We start from the raw sequence: 19,211 nt of genomic DNA on the forward strand, positions 1-19,211 counted from the left end.
CATCTCTGTCTGTGATGACCCAACCCTCTCTGCTGAGAGACTACACTGTGCAAGGCTCTGCTAGGCACCAGGGAGATGGGGAATAAAAGAGACAGGATCCAGGTGTCAGTATCAGACCCCGTGTCAGGCAAAGCCTCTTTGAGGACGGGGCGTCTGACCAGAGCCTGAATAAAATCAGGGAGAGTTTGGGGCGCCAAACTCAGTCGGTTAAGCATCTGACTTCGGCTTGGCTCAGGTCATGATCTCACGGTTTATGGGTTCGAGCCCCACGTCGGGCTCTGTGCTGACAGCTAGTTCAGAGCCTGGAGCCAGTTTCAGATTCTGTGTCTCCCTCTCTCTCTGACCCTCCCCGGCTCATGCTGTCTCTCTCTCTCAGAAATAAATAAAACATTAAAAAACAATTTAAAAAATGAGGGAGAGTTTGGGGCTAGGAACCCCAGGCGGAGGAAGCAGCTGGGAACGTAATTGGCCAGTTCAAGGAAGGGTGGTGGGCCTGGCATCAGAAGAGGGACGCAGTGGGGCATCTGGGGACAGGGTCACGCCTCATCCCAGGCCTGGGAGGGATGGTGGCTGTGGCTGTGAGCAGGTGGCAGCCACTGAGCAGCGTTAGGCAGAACATGACATGATGTGCTTTCAAAGGCTGTAGGGTAAAGAGAGCTCTGGGGACAGGCTACTGGACAGGAAATGAGGGGGGCCTGGAACAGGGAGGTGGGGCAGCTAGAAGGAGGGTACAGCTTACCAGCCACCCCCCTGACGGTTCCTGGGAGCCGCCCCCACATACTCAGGTTTTGTCGGGGAACTCAAGGTTCTGTCTTTAAGGTAAGGGATGGAACTGAGCCCAGCCAGCCACTCGGTCCCAACGCGAGGCCCTCGGTGGCGCGTGGGCTCACCTCCCGGCTGGAGGCTGTGGAAGGGCAGGGTGGGGACTGGTGGGCTGAAGTCCTGGAGACTGGGCTCTGGGCGTCCCCACCTGTAAAATGAGGGGTGGGCAGCACAGCCAGCAGAGAGCTGGGGTCCTGACACAGCAGGGTTCTACAAGCAGTGGACCCTCAGCTTTTCCTTGCTGCGCTAGGCGTCACCACGACAACAAAACGTGGGGTAGAAACAACTTCAGAATCTAATGCCTGGTGCCCCAGTGGGAGCCGTCTGGACACAACCACCTCGACAGCCTCAGTCCGACGGCTCCTGACGGCACTGTTGTTAATATCTGCCCTCGTCCCTTGGAGGCTTGTGAGGAAAGACAGAGAAAGCTGCAGACGAAAGGCCCTGGCACTCTCCAGCAGGTACCCTCTTGGGGCTTCGGGGCCCCCCAAAACCAAGGGTTGAGTATGGCGCCATTCCCCGAGAGCTATGCGACCCTGGCCAAGTGTGTTAACTTTCTGTGCCTCCGTTTTCTCACCACTGAAACGGGAATAACTCTCCCAAACAGCCTCCCAGCCCCAAAGACAGCGCCACGGAGGGTCCGCGGGCTCCTTGCCATCAGCAAGACCCAAGGGAAGGCACGTGGTTTCCTTCCTGGCCACGAGGTGGCGCCCTCGGCGCCAGGACCGCGAAGGGGCGACTCACCAGTTCGGCGGCGTCCTGGCCCCGGAGCAGTGGCTTCTCCTCAGGGAATCGCAGCTCCTGTAGCCCGGCCATGGTCACGTCGTGGAGCAGGAGCCCTAGGGAGGGAGGAAGGGAGGACGGGGATGAGGGTTGGGCCCTGCTGCTTAATCCCCCCCTTGCGGAGGAGGACAGCACGAGCCCAGGCCCGGCCCGGGCACAGGGCACTGCCCCGACCGCCCCATCCCCCCTGCGTCCCGAAGTGTAGACCCATCGCAGTGCTTCACGGGGCAGCAAGGCTTTGTCTGCAAGCCCCGCCTATTTGGCTCAGAGGACGTCATTATTTTATTTGCTCTTAGAAGTTAAAACATGTTTAGAAAGAAAGAAGAGAAAAGGCACCACGGGATGATTTCTAAAGCAATTTCAAGGGAAATTCTGCATTTATTGAGATGCCGAGGGATGGGTGTGGGGAGGGAGGCCACATGCAGGGCCAGACGCAGACAGACGCCCCCTGTGGTTGGAAGTGGAAGGGCAGGGGCGGGCTCCTGGACAGGATGGGGAGGAACAGAACCCAGGGCTGTCCTGGGGCCTGGGTGGGCATGGCTCTCGCAAGCGTGGCAGGCAGAGTGCAGTGGGTTTTGAAAGAGGGGGTGGGGGTCTCCTTGTGCCAGCAACAGGGTGGGACGGCCACTCAATCCACAGCCACCACATGATAGGTCCCACGCCCTAAAAGTTAGGTGTTCCTGGGACCCCTGAGGCCCTGAACCTCAGGAAAGGGTGACACTGCACCTGTGTGTACACATGCACGCCTGTGTGTATATTTGGAGGTGGGGGGGGCGGCGGAGACAATCTGTCTGGCCTGGCACAGCCATCCCTACTTGGATTTCATGACATCATAGATTAGAACGCAGCAACAGAAAAACTAGCTGAGGACGTGCACTGGAAATCCAGAAAGAATTAAAATTGACTAATAAATACATGAGAAAATATTAAAGCTCGCTACAAGTCAAAAACGTTCTAGTAAAAACAAGATACTCCTCCCCCATGGAACTGGCACTTCTCTTACACAGTTTGTGGGTGTATCAACTGTTAGGTCTTTCTGGAGGGCAGTTTTGCAGAATGAAGTAATTTAAAAGGTTCATGTTCTTGGACTCAGCACTCCTCTCCCTGGAAGAAATTTCCTAAGGAAACCAGAGAGGGCACCTAATGATTTATCTGTAAGAATGCTCACCACAGTGCCTTTTATAATAATAATAATAAACTAGAAAAAGCTAAATGTCCATGAATAGGCACTCAACGGACTCTGGGTCAATCACTTGTAAACGATTATGCAATAACATGGGGAAATGCTTGTGGTGTAATAAATGGAAAAAGAAGGTATGACACATACAGTATCTTTGAGATTATAAAATAGGAATAGTTCCACAGAGAAGCCTGAAGGATGCACACCCAAAGCTCACAGGCATTATTCCTGGGTTGAGGACTGAAACACCAGGGTCTCCCATCTGAAATCTAGCGAAGCCAGCATTTAAAAAAAGTTTTTTTAATGCTTTTTATTTATTTTTGAGAGAGAGACAGCATGAGCAGGGGAGGGTCAGAGAGAGAGAGGGAGACACAGAATATAAAACCAGCTCCAGGCTCTGAGCTAGCTGTCAGCACAGAGCCCGATGCAGGGCTCAAACCCATGCACCGTGAGATCATGACCTGAGCCGAAGTCTGACACTTAACTGACTGAGCCACCCAGGCGCCCCTAGAGAAGCCAGCATTTTTTAGAGGCTATATGAAGATGGTCATCAGCGCCCTATTCTTGTAAGCATTTCATGGCTTACAAAGGACTTCTTCCTTGTGCTATTTGATTTTACCCTCAAGGGAAGGGAGCTGAGGAAACCTGTGCTAAGGGACACTCCAGGGCATGCTCAGGTAGGGCCAGGCCTGGGAAAGGGGTCTGTGAGTTCCTGCGTTAGACCAGTGCTCATTCAGTAACACAGCCGCCTGGCCGGGAAGGATGGATTCCTGTCCTTCCTCCCATTCGTTCATCCCCACTCCGTCCCCAATTCTCTTTTAGTCACTTGTGAAAAATTTTAAAACATTTATTTATTTTTGAGAGAGAGTGAGCACGGGTGGGGCAGAGAGAAAGAGAGACAGAGAATCTGAAGCAGACCCCAAGCTGTCAGTGCAGAGCCCCACATGGGGCTCAAACTCACATACCCCAAAGAACCGAGAGTTCATGACCTGAGCCGAAGTCAGACACAGCCGACTGAGCTACCCAGGTGCCCTGTATCTTAGTCACCTTAAGGGTGAAGCCCTCAGACTTTGCCTCCTGTCCTGAAGGCTGACAGTCCCCCACTAGCTGGTTGGTCAGACGACACCCCCCACCCCATCCCTTCCCTGGTGGAAGGGGCCCAGTGACTGCGGAGTCTGCACTGTGGTTGTGTGGGGCCCAAGGGCACGGGCCTCAGATGGGACCTCTTTCTGTGGTAGACTGTCATGAGACCAGGCGGCGGCTCGAGACCTTCCCTTCCCTGGGCTTCCTTCCCACCTGTCAGAAGCAGGAAGCCTTAGCCTCCAGAGCCTTATGAAGAGCTGCCTCGTGACAGCATGGGGGTCCCCACCTGAGTCCAGTTTGGGGTTTAGATGTGCTGAGGTTGGGCTGGGAGCTGCCAGCCACCCAGGCCTCCTGGGAAGCTAATGGAGAGCTGCAGAGCCCCCCTCCTTGCCCCCCCCCCCAGGGAAGAAGCCCAGCAGGGAGGTCCCTGCCCACTCAGGCCTCCAGGTCCCCCCACCTCTGAGCCCTGCTAGAGCTCTGTTCCCAGTGGTTTCCGGGGAAACCAGCTAACACAATGCAGATGGGCTGTATTTTTAGAAAGGCATCCTCTCCCCACCCCCCTTTCTCTTGCACCCTCTCTGGTGTGTGCACACTCATCCATCCATCTGGGCGGGGAGCTGAAAGAAGGGCCCCCACCTTGGAAACCTCTTCCCCCTTTAGGACTTTTTTAGCTGCTAGGCTCCTTGAATAACCAACTCGATTAAACGCCTTGGCAGCACTGGGGTGTCCCCGCCCTCACCCAAGCTTGTTACGAAACCACGTGGAGACTGTCCTCCCCAAGGATGGTGCTATTAAAAGGGCTGAGAGTGGGCAGTGCAGGGACAGATGGCCTGTGATGGAGGGGGTGGTGGGGATGGGGTTGGAGAGAAACCTTAAATCCAGAAAGCTGGGAATGTCTCAGCCTGCGGAAGACAGGCAGCTCAGGGCCCAGCAGGTGGTGATGCGGGGCTTCAGAACAGAGACATTCCCACAGGGTGCTGGCCTAGAAGCTTCTTCCTAAGAAAGTTAGGGTTAAAAAAAAAAAAAAGAGGAGCTAGATGATAAGTTAAAGGAAAATGGGATTCCTTATAAAATCAACACGTTATATACCTTAAATGTACATAAAGTTATCTATCAATTGTATCTCAGAAAAGGTGGGTTGCTGGCGAGGGGTGCCTGGGTGGCTCTTGATTTTGACTGAGGTCATGATCTCACGGTTTGTGGGTTCGAGCCCCACGTCAGGCTCTGCACTGGCAGTGTAGAGACTGCTTGGGATGCTCTCTTTCTTCCTCTCTCTTTGCCCCTCCCCCACTTGCATGCTGGCTCTCTCTCTTTCCCTTTCTCTCAAAAAATTAATAAATAAACTTTAAATAGAGAAGAAAAGCTGGGCAGGGAGGGGAAGAGAGATTCCTATCAACCTCCCACGAGGAAGCCAGAAAGCTGCGGTCATGTCTGCAAGGAGGTAGGTGGCACAGGGCAGGGTCCTGTGGGTGACCCCAGGGGTTTAGGAAACAACAGTGATGGCTCTTTTCACTCGGTCTGTTTTCCTTCCTTTTGATCCTTGATTCCCTAAAGGCAACCTAGGGTTAGATCCAAACAAGCCTGGGGTTATTCTCACTCTCCACATTCTCAGTGCTGAGGCCTGGAGTCACTGGAACTATGGCCGATATTTCTTCCCCGTCACTCACTTTATTTCGGGCAAACCACTAAAAGATGCTTCTCTGCAAAATGGGAGCATGTGCCTTCCTTTGCCAGGAGGTGCATCAGAGACAATGGATAGAAAAATGCCTTTTAAATGGAAGATTTGGGGATCCACCTAGGTGGGACAAAAAGAATTTAACAAAGGTGATTGATCAGGGTCTTCCTTAACTTCCTCATCATGCATAAGGCAACTCTGGAGTTCTTTTCCTGCAGTCTTTTGCTCCAGGGAGGAGTCACACCTGCTGGCAGGGAGGTTACAGGAATGTTTGCAGTAGAGGGCATGGGCACGTGGCCTCTCTGACCCGGTGCCAGAAACATGTCACAGGGCAAATAGGAGCTGGGGACAGCAGCGGGGGCTCCTGAGTGGATGTGGGTGATTCTTTAAGAGGATTTGCATTTGTTTTAAATTACTTTTAGTTCCTGGTTTGTGCTTCTATCTTTTCTTTCTTTTTTTAGAAAGAGGAAATCTTTTTAAAAAACATTTATTTATATATTTTTGAGAGAGATAAAGAGCATGAATGAGTAAGGGGCAGAGAGAGAGAGGGAGACACAGAATCTGAAGCAGGCTCCAGGCTCTGAGCTGTCAGCACAGAGCCCGATGCTGGGCTTGAACTCATGAACCGTGAGATCATGACCTGAGCCAACATCAGACACTTAACGGACTGACCCACCCAGGCTCCCCGACTAAGTGCCTGTGACTCTTGATTTCAGCTCAGGTCATGATCTCACTTTTGTGGGATGGAGCCCCGGCGTCAGGCTTTGTGCTTGGTGTGAAGCCTGCTTGGGATTCTCTCTTTCCCTCTCTGTCTCTTCCCTTCTCCCCCACTTGTGCTCTCTCTCGCTCTCAAAAAATAAAATAAAATAAAATAATTGCTTTAAAACAATAAATAAAACCCACACTCCATGTGTATTCTGCCTCCCGCGCTAGCTACCCAACAGGAGGCCACAGGGGATATGATTTTTTTCTGGCCCAGCTTCCACGTCCTCTCTCTAGTTAGGGCCCCTTGATTTATGCCCATCCTGAACCAGATCAGTTCTCCTATTTTATTCTGACTTAGGCCTATGAACTCCCACCTCCCCACAACCGCCGCCACCCTGACAACACACACACACTCACCCTTCCAGCACATTCCATTGTGCTTAAGGCAGCCATGTGGGGGGATCCTGACCCTCACAGCTAAAGACCCCGGCTGACGCAGTGAGCACATTCTACCCACGAGAAGCACGTCCAACCTGTTTCTCATCATACTTTCCCCCACTAATTATAGCAACCATTCATGATTCTTGCCTACTTATTGTTGTGTTTTCTTTTTTTTTGAATTTTTAAAAATGTTATATTTATTTCTGAGACAGAGAGAGAGAGCAGAGAAGGGTCAGAGAGAGAGGGAGACAGACCCTGAAACAGGCTCCAAGCTCTGATCTGGGTGTCAGCATAGAGCCTGACGTGGGGCTTGAACTCACGAATTGCAAGATCATGACCTGAGCCAAAGTCGGACACTTAACCGACTGAGCCACCCAAGCACCCCTGTTGTGTTTTCTTAATGACACTTTTCTATTTCCACTATCACTTCTACATTTATTAATTGAAGTTCTCCTGTAAGAAAGAGCTATCCTTTCTCCTCCATTTACTTATTTATCCGATTATTTGTACTACGACAGACTTATGCATAGTTATTCTAGTCAATGGGTTATAATCCAATCTTTATTTCATTGTTCAAACTGTGTCAGATTTGGCCATTAGGGGTTCCTCCAAGTTGGCTCCTCTGAATGAGTTCTTTTACTATACACCCATTATTTTTTGAGTAGTTTCAAATTTTCTGGTGCCTTACGATGTTCTAAACTCATTTCGTATTTTCTCTGCCTGAGTCCTGGAATCAACCATTTCTCCAGAGAGCCTGGTTTCCTTGTATTGCAGAATACTGTCTAGAAACCAAGATTTAGAGGCCCCTGGCTGGTTCAGTTGGTGAACCACGTGACTCTTTGACTATGGGGTCGTGAGTTCAAACTCCACACTGGGTGCAGATACTGCTTAAAAATAAAAACAAACAAACAAAAAAAAGGAAACCAAGATTTGGGCATTAGTGTGCTCATTGCCACTGGGATGCCATTGTTCCAGGCTGTTTTAACAAGCCCAGTTAGGATACGTGGGTGAGTATGGTAACAAACACTTGTGTATCTAGATATCTGTGGGTGTGCGCATAAATCTGAAATTAAGGAGAGCCTGGGTGGCTCAGTCAGTTAAGCATCCAACTCTTGGTTTCGGCTCAGGTCATGATCTCACAGTTCGTGCGTTCAAGCCCCACATCCGGCTCTGTGCTGACACTGCAGAGTCCGCTTGGGATTCTCTGTCTCCCTCTCTCTGACCCTCCCCACTTGCGCTGTTTCTCTCTCAAAATAAGTAAACAAACAAATACTGAGACCTTTAATTCCAATTCAACACCACAGTTTTTAAAAGAAATTTTTCATTAATTTTTTTTTTAAGTAGGCTCCAAACCCAACATGGGGCTTTAACTCATGTCCCTGAGATTAAGATTCACATGTTCCACCAAGCCAGCCATGCACCCCAAAAGAGTTTTTTCTAATTTCTCCCCTTTTTGTGTAATTTTTTCTGCCATAATAAGAAAGCTGGCTCTCACTACCCATAATAGTTTCACTTATTTGTTCGTTATTTTATGCAACAAAGTAATTTCAGAACTGCTACTCACATAATGAGTTCTTAACGTTCAGAACTTTTCATTACTTAATTTAGTTTTTTGTACTTTACTCTTTTAGACCCAGATTTTTAAAATTGTTTTATTTATTTCTGAGAGAGAGTGAGAGTGAGAGAGAGAGAGAGAGAGAGAGAGAGAGAGAGAGAGAGAGACAGCAGGGGCGGGTCAGAGAGAGAGAGGGAGACACAGAATCTGAAACAGGCTCCAGGCTCTGAGCTGTAGGCACAGAGCCTGACGCGGGGCTCGAACCCACAAACTCTGAGATCATGACCTGAGCTGAAGTCACGTAACCAACTGAGCCACCCAGGCGCCCCTAGACCCGGATTTTTAAAAGCATCTATCAGTCTTGTAAATTCAAAAAGAAGCTACATGTGAAATAAATGGTTTAAAGCCTTCCTAAAACTCCTCCACATCCAGGGTCCATGCCCCTGAGTCACTGTCATTGACTGCGTGCTTCTCCGCGCAGTCTGGCTCCTGGGACATCAGGAATGCTCGTGGCGCGGGCACTTCGCACCAGGGCTCCGCTGCCATCCCCGGGATTTCCCTCCAGCCACAGATTCCGTCCGAGGCGCGGAGCCAGGCTCCCCAAAACAGACTGCATTTTAGACACGAAAGAGTATGAAAAGGAAGTGCACCTTGGAGTTGACATAACACAGCTCTTTCATAACATTTCCTTCTACTGAGATTGAGCACCAATGTGGGAGCTCTGTTTCTTTACACAACATGGCCCCAGGAATTAAACACAGACCGAGGAGAGACAGAACTAGAACCCCAATAACATCCCATGTGGGCAGCTCCTGGAGCGACCCAGTATGAGTCCCACCATGGCAAGGACTGTTAATTGTCCCCCAATATCTGTTCTCCCCTTCTTCCTTAATAATAGACCCCTACATTTTAAACTATCTATTTATGTGTTTATTTATTTAAAGTAAGCTCTACACTGCTAGGAATTTACCCAAGGGATACAGAAATGCTGATGCATAGGAGCACATGTACCCCAATGNCCAAATGACCCAGAGAAGCACCCCTGGATCCCTACATTTTATTTTATTTTTATTTATTTATTTATTTTTGAAAGAGAAAGAGAGAGAGTGGGGAGGGGCAGAGGGAGAGGGAGAGAGAATCTCAAGCAGGCTCCCTGCTCGGTGCAGAGCCCAATGCAGGGCTTGATCTTTTGATCATGAGATCAAGACCTGAGCCCCAATCGAGAGTCCGATGCTCAACTGACTAAGCCAGACACCCCTAGATCCCTACATTTTAGACAGGCAGGTGGATAATGGGAATGAAACTTACTTATGACCCTGTGACAACACTGTTCTAGTAAGATGTAAATGGAAGCATGTGACTTTTAATGGAGGTGACATGCTTTTCTTCAATCCAACCTCCTTCTAACTGGCTGGAACACAGATGTGCAGGTGGGGGCCTGAACAGCCATTTTGTTTATTTATTTATTTTTGAGAGAGAGAGAGAGAGAGTGAGAGAGCGAGCGAGTGGCAGAGGGCAAAGGGAGAGGGAGACACAGAATCTGAAGCAGGCTCCAGACTCTGAGCTGTCAGCATGGAGCCTGACGTGGGGTTTGAACTCATGAGCCATGAGATCGTGACCTGAGCTGAAGTCAGATGCCTAACCAACTGAGCCACCCAGATGCCCCTGAACAGCCATTTTGGGCCCTGGGGCAGGATACTAAGGAGTCTATAGGTACCAGAGAATCATGAAGCCATGATTCAGGATGGCCTGTCTTCAGATTCTGTTTATAAAAAAGAGAAATACATTTTTATCTTGTTTAATCTATGAGTATCTTGGGTTTTCTGTCCCATACTGTTGAAATGAATCTAAACGTGGGGCATTTTTCTTGGAGGCCCACCCTAATGTGCTGAAGGAGCAGAAAGCCAAAGGAAAGGAAAGGGCTTGCCCGAGGAAGGCCAGGGGAATGCTAGAGCGCAGCGAGAACTGGCAGCTTCCTCTCTCCATGGGCAGTATAATCTAGAAGCAGTCCTCTCTGTTCACTCTTCAGCAGAGCCAGCCCCTCTCACCCACCCCTCACAGGTACACGGTGACTGTGATGAGTAACCGTGACCTACCTAAAAAGGTAAAGAGCCCACTTTGGCATTTTTTTTGCTACCGATTCTCAAGTTTCTCTAACACCGGTGCTTCAGTTCAGCTGTGTATCTGCCTCATTTGGCAAATTTCCCAGAAACAAAGATATACTTGTCCTGGATCTTTATGCAAGATCCAAAGAGGTAAGCTAAGGCAGCAAGCGTCGTCCAGCTCAGGAATCTGCACGAGGGTCTGAATTAGTAGGAGGCAGCAGCTTTCGTACTGGGTATTTTTACACAGAAAGTCCCTGTGAAATGCCTAATCTGTTAGTGTTTTCAGGAACAACATTCACCCAGGAGAGAAGGACCCACTCTAAGCAACTCCAAGTCTCCCCGCTTCAAACACAATGTCTACAGAAGGGAGCCCTGTGTGGGGACCCACTCAACACCCAGGTCTTTCCCACTTGTTTTTGTTTTTTAATGTTTATTTATTTTTGAGAGAGAGAGAGAGAGAATGAGCAGGGGAGGGTCAGAAAGAGAGGGAGACACAGAATCTGAAGCAGGCTCCAGGCTCTTGAGCTGTCAGCACAGAGCCTGACGTGGGGCTCAAACTCACAAACCGTGAGATCATGACCTGAGCCGAAGTCAGACGCTTAACCGACGGAGCCACCCAGGCGCCTCAGGTCTTTCCCACTTGTAATGGCACCTGGTTTCCTTTTAGGAAACCATCCCCCCACTGCTCTATCCCCCATCCATGTGGTTAAGGCCGGTGTGGCCAAGTGGCTCAGGCAAAAATCCATCCGTCCAACCATCCAGTCACTAGATACTGACTGAGCACCTACTATGTGCCAGGGACTGTTCCAGGCACTGGTGATGAGATAGTATTATAGACAAAACCCTCTGTGGAACTTTCTAGGAGAGGAGGTCAACCTCAACAACTCCCAGTTAATCCACGGTGTGTCAGACATGCCAAGTTCACTGAGGAAGCAGTGTCGAGAAAGGGCTAGACAGCAGGGCTGGGCGCTGCAGTCTGAAACAGGGTTCATGGAGGCAGGGAGAGGGCCCTGTGGATGTGGAGGAGCAGAGGCCAGAGAGAAGGGCAGAGGCTGTGAGGCAGGCATTTGCCTGGCACGTTCAGGGGAGCACGGGCAGCAGCATGGCTGGGGAGGGGGTGGGTGGGGGAGGACTTGGGGACAAAGACATATGGGCAGGAGCATCAGATCATGTTTTGCCTTGAAGGCTGTTAGGGAAACTGGCTTTTCTCTGAGTGTGTTGTGCTGGAGGGTTCTAAGCACAGGGGTGACGTAAGAGGATTTCCATCTTAAAGACTCCCTCCACCTGCTCAATGTGGACCAGATGTGGGGGCGGAAACAGGGAGACCAGCTGCAATGATCCGGAAGAGACTGGGCAGCTGGTGGAGGTGGAGAAGCCCTCCGGTTCTGGTGTGTCCTGAAGGCAGAGCCGGTGGGGGCTGTGGGCCATCGGACGTGGGGCATGAGGGAGGGACAAGAGTCAAGGGTGACTTGGGTTTTGCTCTGAGCCCTTGTGGGGAGAGAGCTGGGAAGCAGCAGCTTGGGAAGAGGCAGCGNCCCAAACTCGTGAGACCGGACGGGGCCAGGCAGGGGGTGAGTGAGGACACAGGTGTCCAGGACTGGAGCCCAGAGAGAGGAGAGGAGGGGAAAGCAGCAGCGAGGTGGGAGAGCCTGAGTGGGAACCAGGCGCACTCGGCACAGGGTGTGGCCTCGGAGAATGCAGGGAGCCTGTGGGCTCCCGTCAGGACCAGGCCTTTGCTGGCATCCTTGGGAAAGAGACACTCTTTGCCGGGGCTATCGGGACGATGGTCTGTGAGCCAGCAGCCATCTTGCCATCAAGAGGCAGAGACTTAGAACCAAAACAACCCAAAGACCCGAATAGGTAGGTGGGGGAGAGATAGAGCCTGGTGGCCCGGTGCGCCCCACAGTCTCCTCTGTGTCACCCTAGGCTCAGTTTCTGTAATCAGGAGATGGAACGGAAGGTCCAAGATCTTTTCTCCCGCTTGGCCTGGCACCTGCCCATCCGCCCGGCAATCACACGGGGCAGCCGGGCCCGGGCATGGGCTCAGAGGGCTCATGGGTTGGGGGGTAGGACTTGCCCACCACACCCGAATGACAACGCCACAGTCCACTCTAGCTGTGTTCTGGGTTTTTCCATCCCGGAACATCTCAGGGCCCGTAGCCCTCCTGGATGACCACTTCAGATCTCAAGGGACCTCGGGGCCACCCCCAATCACTGCCCGCTCTACCTGGACCGAGTGGGCCAAGTTCTCTGCGAGTACTCTGGAGCTGCCCAGGGCTTTAGATCAGTGAGCTCAGAGCTGTTACTCTCAGCACAAGGAAAGGCAAGTGTACAGCTCAGGGTGGGGCAGATGGGATTCTCCAGGGAGCTTGACAGAGAGTCGGCAGTTTCCACGTTTCCCCCCCAGGCCCCAGGGCCCCAACGGACATCGCTACTCCTGAACACCAGCACGGAAAGGACTGTTAAAAGCCACTTCTGGCACCCACAAGCCTGAGCCTGGAGCAGGCTGTCAGGAAACTGTCTCGGATGCACAGATATGACCCTGGCTACAAACCTCAGATGTGGCTACAGAACCCCCACCCCCACCCCTGTCTAGGGAGATGACATTCCAGAAATATTCCCTCTGTCCCATCCAAGGAGGCTGGGGTCCCCGTACCTCACCTGCTAAGACTGGGTGCAGCACCAGGCACACAGCATCTGTCCTGCCACTCCTCTCCCAAAAGGTGAACCAGAGGGGCGCCTGGGTGGCTCAGTCAGTTAGGCGTCCGACTTCGGCTCAGGTCATGATCTCACAGTGGATGACTTTGAGCCCTGCATTGGGCTCTATGCTGACAGCTCAGAGCCTGGAGCCTGCTTCGGATTCTGTGTCTCCCTCTCTCTCCCTCCCTCCCTCCCCCCCTAAATAAATAAATAAATAAATAAATAAATAAATAAAGCATTAAAAAGGGAAAAGAAAAATAAAAGACTGCCTGTGAGCTTGGCCCGGCTCAGCCCAAGGTCACATGGCCAGGGCAGGTTAGATGTGGCTTTCCAGATCTCAACCCCACAGTCTGGCCACCACCCTATGCTGCCAGCCACTGAAGGGGCCGAGGCACTGGGTCTGATCTGCATACCCTGGGACTGGCTTCCTGGGTGTCACAAATCACCATAACCTCGGCAGCCTCCAACAAGGCATATTTATTGTCTTATCGTCTTGGAGGCCAGAAGTCCAAACTCCACTGCGCTGGGCCGCAACGAAGGTGTTGGTGGGACCACTCTTCCTCTGGAGACCCGAGGGCACAGTCTGTTCTCCTGCAGGCCCCGGGTTCTAGAGCTGTGTTCCTTGCATTGCTTGACTCCTGGCCTGCCCTCCATCTTCAAGGCCGGCAGGGTGGAGAAAGTCAAGCATCTTGCTGAGGGCATTCCATCAGCTTCTTCCATGCTCTGTGGTCAAATATCCTTCTGCCTAACCCCTTGTAAGGACGCATTCAGGGCCCCCCTGGCTAATCCAGGACAAGGACCCCATCACACGTGCCTTCACTTAATCACACCTGCAGTCTCTTGTCACCTAAGGTAATATTTACAGCTTCTAGTGCTAGGATCTGAATATCTTTAAGCGCTATTATTCAGCCTAGTGCACACACACCCATGGTCTTGCAGCCCTACATTTGTCAGAATTGCTCACTGTGCCCCTACACACTTGCTCTTCCCTATACTTAAGGAAAGCCAACTTCAATATCCACTGCTCTGCCCTCAAGCTTTCCAAGAACACACCCCTTCCATAGCACTGGGCTTCAGCTGTTCCTCAGAGTTTCCGCCCGCTTGATTTCATCAACACCCCAGCACTTAGCACTCTCCCCTCTGCGTCTGTTCCTTTTTAGTTTTTAAAACTTGAACTTGAATTTCATGTAACACACATTCACTAAGAAAAGTCAGAGAAGCAGAAGAGCGAAAAGAAGTAAAAAGCACATATAATCCTACTCATTGCAGGAAACCACTGTTAAGATATCTACTTATGTTCTTTCGTCTTTTTTCACTGCTGATATACATGCTGAAAAAAGCTTTTTTTCCTCCTGAAAACAAACAAAAAAAAAACTGTTTTGAAACACAATTTTGGACTCTGGAGCCAGATATCCTGGTTCAAATTCCAGCAAGCCGCTTCTTACCATCTATGTGACCTTCGGAAAGTTACTTAACCTCTCTGTGCCTTACTTTGCTTTATGTATATAAAGGAGGAAATAATACCACATCCCTCCTAGTGTTGGTGGGATGAGTTAACACATAGAAAGTGCTCAGAACTGTGCCTGGCACATGGCAAACACAAGTGTGATGTCACCACTTATTATTACATGCATAAGGCAATGTCTGTCCGGGTAATAACCTGTGATGGCATAATTTGCGTTGCTGGGGATCCCTGGGATGATGGCACCCGCATTTATTTAACGTCCTCTGCTGTTAGGCATTCATATTGTTCCAGTTTATCTTTTTTTTCTATAAACAACTACAGGATAAACACCCTTGAACAAACACCTCTGCACACATCTTTATTTGTTCCTAAAAATTCAACTGCTGAGTCACAGATCACACGTCTTTTTAAACTTCTGATACATCATGGCCAACCGGCCCTTCATAAAAGCTGCACCAGTTCCGCTCTGCATGCACAGTGGGACCCTCACCTGTGGGGGGTGGGGGGGGGAGAGGATCTGCGCACCCCTCCCTCCTGCAGACCACACCCCTCTCACTCATCTGCATGGCCTCCACCCACACTGCAGCACACTGGTGAAGCAGAGGAGTTTGTTGAAATGGATGAACTGGAAATGAGGATTTGGGATCCTATTTTCAGCTTGCTGGGATAAATCTGTGCTTCTCATTTTCCCCCACATGTAAAATGTGGGTCAACACACCTGCCAAGAATCAAACACTATTTAAAGGTAGTCTATGAAATTGTGTGGGACTGCATATTCCGTGCATTCAAATGACACCAAAATTCCAGACAGAACAGGCAAAAAGTTTTGCTTTTTAATCACACATCGAGTATATTTTTAAAACATTTCCAACACCCAACATCAGGGCTCCCCAGGGACCATATCAGAGCCCCAAATCTGCCATTTTAGAGTTCCCTCGGGACGCCAAACCATCCTGGAGGCATACTGTTTGAGTGTCAATGCACATAAGCCATCGCTTTCCTATTTCCAAGCAGACGAATGTCCCACTTTTCCACATCGCACTAAGAAATAAAAAAAAAAAACCAGCCACAAAAGGCACCAAGAGCCTGTCCTCTGAAGACTGCAGCAAACTTGTGTGGGTGCACGGGGGGCAGTGTGTGGGGTCCTCCCAGTGCTAATGAGGTAGGGCCCTTATTCCCGTTTTACTGATCAGGAGACTGAGCCTCAGAGAAATTACGACTTTGCTCAGGAGCTGAGACCTGAAATTACAACCTCTGGTCCCCAAATCCCTGCCCTCCTTACACGGCAGGACTCTGAGAGAGTCTGGGAAATGCTGGCCACCACGTGCATCACTTACCTGTGAAACTTCCTAGAACAGCCCCTACCACCTGCGGCTTCTCTCGGCAACAAAAAGACATGCTCGGACTGGGCCCGACAACCCATGGACGTCCTTCCGGCCCCACAGGTGCGGCGCACCTGGCTTTCCCCACCTGCTGTCAGAGCTAGGACCTGGGGCCAGCAGGGCCCAACTCCAGATGTCATGCCCCAGTCTGTCCCACGTGATGGAGAACTGAGGTCTCAGCAGAGTCCCCCGGGGGGCACACTGCAGGGAGATCTGGATTTGCCCCCTGGGAGCACACTGCAGAGAGATCTGGATTGTGTGGAGAAGCCAGAGAAGGAACTGGAACATCTCAGAAGAGGAGCAAAGGGGAAGGGAGAGACCCTAGGACACTGAGGAGGGAGCTCGGGGACAGCAGCCCTACAGATACGATTTGCTGACGTCTGCCGGACGCTGCACGCAGCGTGGACACACTCTCACAGCTAACTGCTGAAACACACAACCAGATAGGTTCCATGATGATCCCATTTTACAGACGGGAAAAAGAAGTGTAGAACAGCTTGAAGGCTGGCCCGAAGCCAGGCAGTTTGAACACATAGGATGGGTCAGTGCTCGGGTTTGAAACCGAGCTCCATCTCTTCCGCATTGTATGAAGACATGGCTGACCTCACTGAGGAAATAGGCAGGATGATAAAAGGGGAGAATGTGAAAACTACAAACAGCTAGAGAAATAGTTCAGAAAAGAGGTTCAATGGAACAATTCCCTAATGCTTTCAGGGAGTTATGGGCTTCTAAGGAATTATCCCGGAGACACCACTGAGCCTGGACTCAGTCAACAATGATTGAGCATTTGCTGTATGCCACCACAGTCAACACGGAGCCATGCTGACCTTGGCCTGCTCGTCACCCAGCAGGGAAGACAGGTCAGAATCTCACAGATGCATGTGAGCAGGGATAAGGTGGGGTTAGGGACAGATCCAAACTTTCTAGTGGCCAGCCAGCCAGGGGAGGTGGAAGCTCTCCATGACAGGAACTCTCCAGAAGGGAGATGAAGCCCCAGAGGTGCCCACCAGGGCCAGCCCCCTCACCTGTGCTACCTCAGTGAGCCTCAAGCCAACTCTCAGAGGGAGGGGTCAAGAGTTTCATCTCTAAAAGAAAACTGAAGTCAGAGAGGTTAAGAAAGCTGCCTGAAATCACACAGCTGGTCAGCAGAGGGGCTGGGATTTGAACCCTTATCTGTGGGACCAGGAGGAGAGCAGGAGTTGGGGAGAAGGTCAAAGACCGCCAGGCAGAGATGAAAGGGATGCACTGTCTCCCAGAGCCTGGTGGGAGGTGCAGGTGGGGCCTGTGACCCACGACAGTGCCCGAGGGCTCCTGTTCCAGCCTTGCCACGGGCTGAGGAGTCTGCCAGAATCAGGCAAGCCTGTCTGATGAGGGAGGAGGGCCCTGAACCTGTACCCAGGAGATAAGGGCACACTTCACCAGGACCCCAAGGCTGGGCCCCCAGTGGAGCCCCCATGCATGCCTCCCCAGAGCTTTCTTCCTCCGGGGCCTTCTGGGGCCACAGAGGAGAAGGGGAGGATCCAGAAGTCCTGCCCTCTGAGCAGGGCTCTAAACATCCACGGGGTTGAAAAACTTTCCCTCAAGGGCATTAACAAGTGCATTGGCCTCGAAGTCAGGTGGGCCGGCCTGCCTCTAGTGAGCTCTACAAGAAAAAGCTGGCAAGGGATTGGAGCGAGGGCCAGCCCCGTGGCTCACCCAACTCAGATCTGGCCCTTCTGAGCCCCGGGCCAGGCTTTCCAGTGCTTCAGAACGGCCCCCTCTTCCCTTGTTTGTGAGCCTGCCCAGAGCCCAGGAGCAGCAGCCGCAGGTGACAGCTCTCACTCACAGCCAGAAACCTCACCAGACCTCTCCTTCCTGCTCCAGGCCCTCCAGCCTCCGCATCACCCACAAGGCCTATATGAGAGCTGGTCCCTCCCTCCGCAGCCTGCGATGCCACTTCTCTCTCCATTAATAGAAATGCTGCCTTTTAGGGTCCAGTTCGAACACTGCCATGTGCTCAAATCTCTCTGCTCCCCTCGGCTGCCCTGACTCCGACTCCAGCCTGTTTCCTGAGTGCACCCCCACACTGCTGCCCCCTTCGCTGTCTTGTAACAGGGCTCCTGTGCTCTGTTCTCACACCAGACAGAAAGGTCCTCTAGGTCAGGAACAAAGCCTTCCAGGTGCCCGACCACCTCCACTGCCCAGGCCCTGGCGAGATGGTGGCCCTGGGTGTTTCCCTTTCCTCCCCCCTCCCTCCCCCCGAGTCTCTCCTCACAACCTCAGGGGTGGGAGCGCTCTCCCACCTTCCGGACACGGGGTCTCCGGCCTCGCTCTTTCCTCCACTTCAGGGCATACCCAGTGTCCCCCGCAGATCTCCAGCCACAGCACCCGGGATGCGGCTTCCAGCAGGGTGTCCGGCTCCTTCTCCAGAGGAGCCTCGAGGCTGAGAGTCCCCACTCAGCGGGGTCCCATCTGGTTGCCCACTTCACAGACCACTTGGCCTCTACTCCCAGCAAGAAACTTCTAGGGAGAGGCGCTCAGATTGTGAAAGGCCCACGGCAGGGGTCCTGTTGGGAGCCCAGAGAGCTCCTCCTTTACAGGGGACCGCGACACTGATTGGAGGGCAAGGGCTCTGAAATCTCTCTCGGTGCCCCGACTGCAGCTCGGCTAGTCGGACGCTCCAAGCGGCCGCTCCCCTGCCCCGCGCTCCCGCCTGCGGGACGCCGGCACCGCGGACTGGAGCAGAGCCGGGCGGGACACAGCCCCGCGTCCCCTCTCCGGCCGTGCTCCGCGCAGGGACCGAGAGCGAGCGCACCAGNTCCCCGAACCCCGGCCGGCGCGCCGGGCTCCCGCTCCAACTCGGAAAGTAGCGGGCGGCGGAGGGGAAGGGCCGGCGGTACCTGTCAGCAGTTCGATCTTGTGCCCCAGCACCTTCATCTCCGCGCTGCGGCGTCGGGGAGCGCGCTCGGCCGAGCCGGGAGAGGGGCGCGGGAGGCGACGAGCGGAGCAGCCGGAGAGCCAGGAGCCAGGCAGGCGGAGCTGCCGGGAGCCAGGAGCGCTCTCGCCGCCCCCCCTCGCCGCTCTCCCCCCTCCAAAGCCGGTTAAAAAAATCCACCAATTGCACGACCGCGCACCCCTAAAAGGCGCGCGCCGCCACCTGGTCGGGGTGATCTCCGGGAGGCGGAGGGAGCGCGCGGGCTGGGTGCGGGTGACACTCCCGGCGGCGGCGGGAGGGGGGCCCCCTGCGCCGGTCGCCCGAACAAAGAGGCCTTGCCGCCCGCGTCTCCCCCACCGCGACACCTGGGGGTCCCCGCGTCTGGCTGGGAGGGGGTCCCC

At 52.5% G+C, this 19,211-nt stretch overlaps 1 protein-coding gene across 1 annotated transcript in view; it reads right to left on the reverse strand.

The window, feature by feature from the left end:
- NDRG4 (NDRG family member 4) overlaps positions 1 to 18,889 on the reverse strand; it is a 40,091-nt gene extending 21,202 nt beyond the window's left edge. The window contains exons 1-2 of the mRNA XM_077751244.1: positions 18,776 to 18,889; positions 1,567 to 1,661 (exon numbers count right to left, since the gene is read on the reverse strand). Coding sequence (XP_077607370.1) covers positions 1,567 to 1,661; positions 18,776 to 18,812 — 132 coding nt within the window. The 5' untranslated portion in view covers positions 18,813 to 18,889. The remainder of the gene's footprint in view (positions 1 to 1,566; positions 1,662 to 18,775) is intronic.
- Positions 18,890 to 19,211: the final 322 nt, after the last annotated feature.

This window comes from Crocuta crocuta, unplaced genomic scaffold (genome assembly GCF_008692635.1).
Source record: "Crocuta crocuta isolate KB4526 unplaced genomic scaffold, BGI_CrCroc_1.0 scaffold124, whole genome shotgun sequence".
Classification (NCBI taxonomy): Eukaryota; Metazoa; Chordata; class Mammalia; order Carnivora; family Hyaenidae; genus Crocuta; species Crocuta crocuta.